At 35.0% G+C, this 3,229-nt stretch overlaps 1 protein-coding gene across 1 annotated transcript; it reads right to left on the reverse strand.

Moving 5' to 3' along the window:
* Window positions 1-1,396: 1,396 nt before the first annotated feature.
* Window positions 1,397-2,160, reverse strand: LOC105037803 (multiprotein-bridging factor 1c). The gene has a single exon (XM_010913425.4). The coding sequence runs from the start codon at window positions 2,077-2,079 to the stop codon at window positions 1,630-1,632; it is 450 nt and encodes a 149-aa protein (XP_010911727.2). The 5' UTR covers window positions 2,080-2,160; the 3' UTR covers window positions 1,397-1,629.
* Between the last annotated feature and the right edge of the window lie 1,069 nt (window positions 2,161-3,229).

A 3,229-nucleotide genomic window follows, 5' to 3' on the forward strand; every position in this document is an offset into this window, starting at 1 on the left:
ATTTGACGCCTTGAGATTTAGCCCATATTAAGCCCACAGCGATGTTCGCGATGAAAAATGGAGTCCAACGAGATCAAGATCATCTCAAACGAAGCTCGAACGGAGAAGATACGAGCTTTTGAAGCCGGCACGAGATCCAAGGTGGCGGAGGACCGCCAGCGGCCGGCGGCAGGCCAACGGAGCGGCGCGCGGCCCAAGCGGGGCCAACACTTGACCCAGGCAGGCGGACGGCCCAACCAAGCACACAGACCAACCCATGCGCGGGCCCGCCTAAGCCCAGGCGTCTTGTCTGAGCCCTGCACCCCAATCCACCATGGATCGGACGGTCCACGACTTGACCTGTGAAATGCGTAGATGTTTCCTACGTATTTCTCACAGTCTATGATACTATTCTGTAGACCGATCGCAATCGAAGAATCCAAGAACGTTCCGATCTTGATCCGACAGTCTGGAGCCTTGATCTGATATATTTTAGCTATATTTAGGTTCGATTAGGATTGAGAATCTTAATCTAATACAATTTTTAGCCTTTATAAGACATCTTACGCACAGAAGAGCAGAGAGAAAAAATAGAATTTCTGAACAGCGAACGTCGTTCACTTCAGAAGTTCAAAAGACCTTCCAAGAGAGAAAATTTTTGATTGAAAAATTTTTAATGAAAGAGAATTGGATGTACAAAAATTGAAAATGATATCTCCTCTTCTAAAATTTTTTTTTTTATAATAAAATTTTTATGTCCCATAAAAACGAATTCTTTTGTGATATCCCACGAAAACGAATTCTTTTGTGATAGATCCATATATTTTAATTATTTTTATTTTATTTTATTTTTTCTTTCTACCACATCACGTGGTACTAAAAAAATTTTAAGAGATGATGTCCTAATCTTAAAAAATAATATTTTAATTTTAAAAAATAATATTTTGATCAGACATCCATCCAATAAATACTAATAAAAATTATGCAGCACATCAAATGACGAGGTTAGAACACCTAATTGATTGGTGAACAAGTTATGATCTCCATTTGTGATCTTTTTCGGAGTAAACTTTAATCAGTACACATTCAGTATTCGATTTATATTTAAATTTAATTAAAAAAATACAAATCTAATTTTAGATTAGATGGATTTTAATATTAACCCAAACAATCGATAAAATAAGATAAAATTGATTGAAAACCTCTACACCAACCAACCTACCTAAAATAAATTTGGCTCGTAATCGTATAAAATATAATAAAAATTTTAGCAGTGAAAAATAAGATATCATATTTAAGAATTAAATATTGATCCAGCTCACGCACAGCACCTTGGCACCTCCTGTACAACTTGCTTTTTATTTTGACGTACCAGAACAAAATCAAATTATATCACACTTAAAAGCAGACAGAGAAATGAAATAGAGCATCCGACCGGCTTAAATTCAGATACCAGCAAGCACAAAAAGCCTCGAAGACCATTGAGGTTTGAGAAGATAGCAATATATTTGGATACTATTCACAAGAAAAACAGAAAAATCATGTAGACGGTGTTCGTTTGGTGATGATAACTGATATATCTACCCATATTACATCAATTGCAGTTCCAGCAACAGCGAATCACCCTACAAGGTACCCACCATATCGGCATCATTTGTGGCTGTGTGTCTTTCCCCTCAGTTTGACGTCAAGGACTCTCTCCATCTTGGCGAGCACGGCCTGGTTGGGAACGGCCTTGCCGCTCTCGTACTCCTGCACCACCTGCACGCGCTCGTTGATGTGCTTGGCCAGCTCCGCCTGGCTCATCTTCTTGGCAAGCCGCGCCTTCTGGATGGCTTGCCGCACCTCCGCCCCTACCCTCTCGAACCCCGCCGGCTCCGTCGACTCGTCCAGCTTCCGGGCGTGAACCGCCGGCTCCGCCGTCCACGCCTTCTTGTTCGAACCGCCGTCAAATTTCTTCAACGTCTCCACCCCCGCTCCCGCCCGGATGGCCTGGTTCACGGCCTTGGAGTTCTTGAGGTCCGCGCTCTTCGGCTTCCGCCGGCTCAGCACCACCGGCTCCCAGTCCTGGGTGATAGCCCCCGTCGATCGGCTCGGCATCGACGTCAAGGACTGATTGATGGGAATGTTTCTGGGAAAGATGAGAGAATAAGCACTGGGAAGAGACTTTGGATGCAAGAAACAAACAGCGGGTATGTTTTTATAGAAGAAGGGAAGTCTGGAAAGTTCTCGCGGATTCAAGGCTCGTAATTTCTCGAGCTCTTTTCCCGAATAATACAAAAAAAAAAAAAAAAATTTATCAAAATATATTCAAACCAAACTTATTTATCAAAGTGATGTAAGAAGAAAAAATGTCATTTTGAATGACGTTTTTTTCCCTGTCACGTCACTCCCCATTTCCACGGTGGCATCGTCCCAAAAAAAAAAAAAAAAAAAGAAACGCCATTTGGAATGGCGCTTTTAAAAACGCCATTCCAAATGACGCTTTTAAAAACGTCATTTTGAATGGCATTTTTAAAAACGCCATTCAAAATGACGTTTTCCAATTTTCTCACCCAAAAATAAAGGAAAAAATCGTGGAAAAATGAAAAATTTTATTTTTTAAAATTTGAAATTAGTAAATAAATTAAAAATTTTAATTTTGATTGAATTTTAAAATATAAAGATTTGAATTTGTAATTCATTAAAAAAATTAATTTAGATTTTTTATTTCAATTTTTTTTTAAAAGATGTCCAAAAAAATCTTAAGAAATTAAAAAAAAATTATCATAGAAAATAAAAAAAGAGAAAAAAATATGAAAGAAATAAAAATTTGAAATTAAATTGAAAAACATCATTCGAAATACTTGTCTTCAAAATTTTTAAGAAAATTAAAAATTATAAAATTTTTAAAAAATAAAAAAAAAAAATTATAATGTAAAAATAAAAAAGAATAAAATTTTAAAGATAAATTGAAATTAAAATATTATTTCAAATTACTTTCTCAAATAAAAAATAATAAATTAAAAAAAGATTCAAAAAAATTTTAAAAATAGGCTAAAAAAATTTTATAAAAATACAAAGAATTGAAAAAAAATAGAAATTATAATTGTAATTGAATAACAAATTTTTTATTTTTTAATTTTAAGAAATAAGAACAAAAATTTTTAAAAAAAAATTAAAAATGACCTTAAAAAATTTATAAAAAGATAAAGAATTGAAAAAAAATAGAAATTGTAATTGTAAGGAAAAAAAGGAGAAAAATTTAATT

The sequence above is a fragment of the Elaeis guineensis genome, chromosome 3, assembly GCF_000442705.2.
Source record: "Elaeis guineensis isolate ETL-2024a chromosome 3, EG11, whole genome shotgun sequence".
NCBI classification, from domain to species: Eukaryota; Viridiplantae; Streptophyta; class Magnoliopsida; order Arecales; family Arecaceae; genus Elaeis; species Elaeis guineensis.

Excerpts from the sequence above, each read along its gene's own strand:
- LOC105037803 (XM_010913425.4), bottom strand. The coding sequence starts at position 2,079 with ATGCCGAGCCGATCGACGGGGGCTATCACCCAGGACTGGGAGCCGGTG.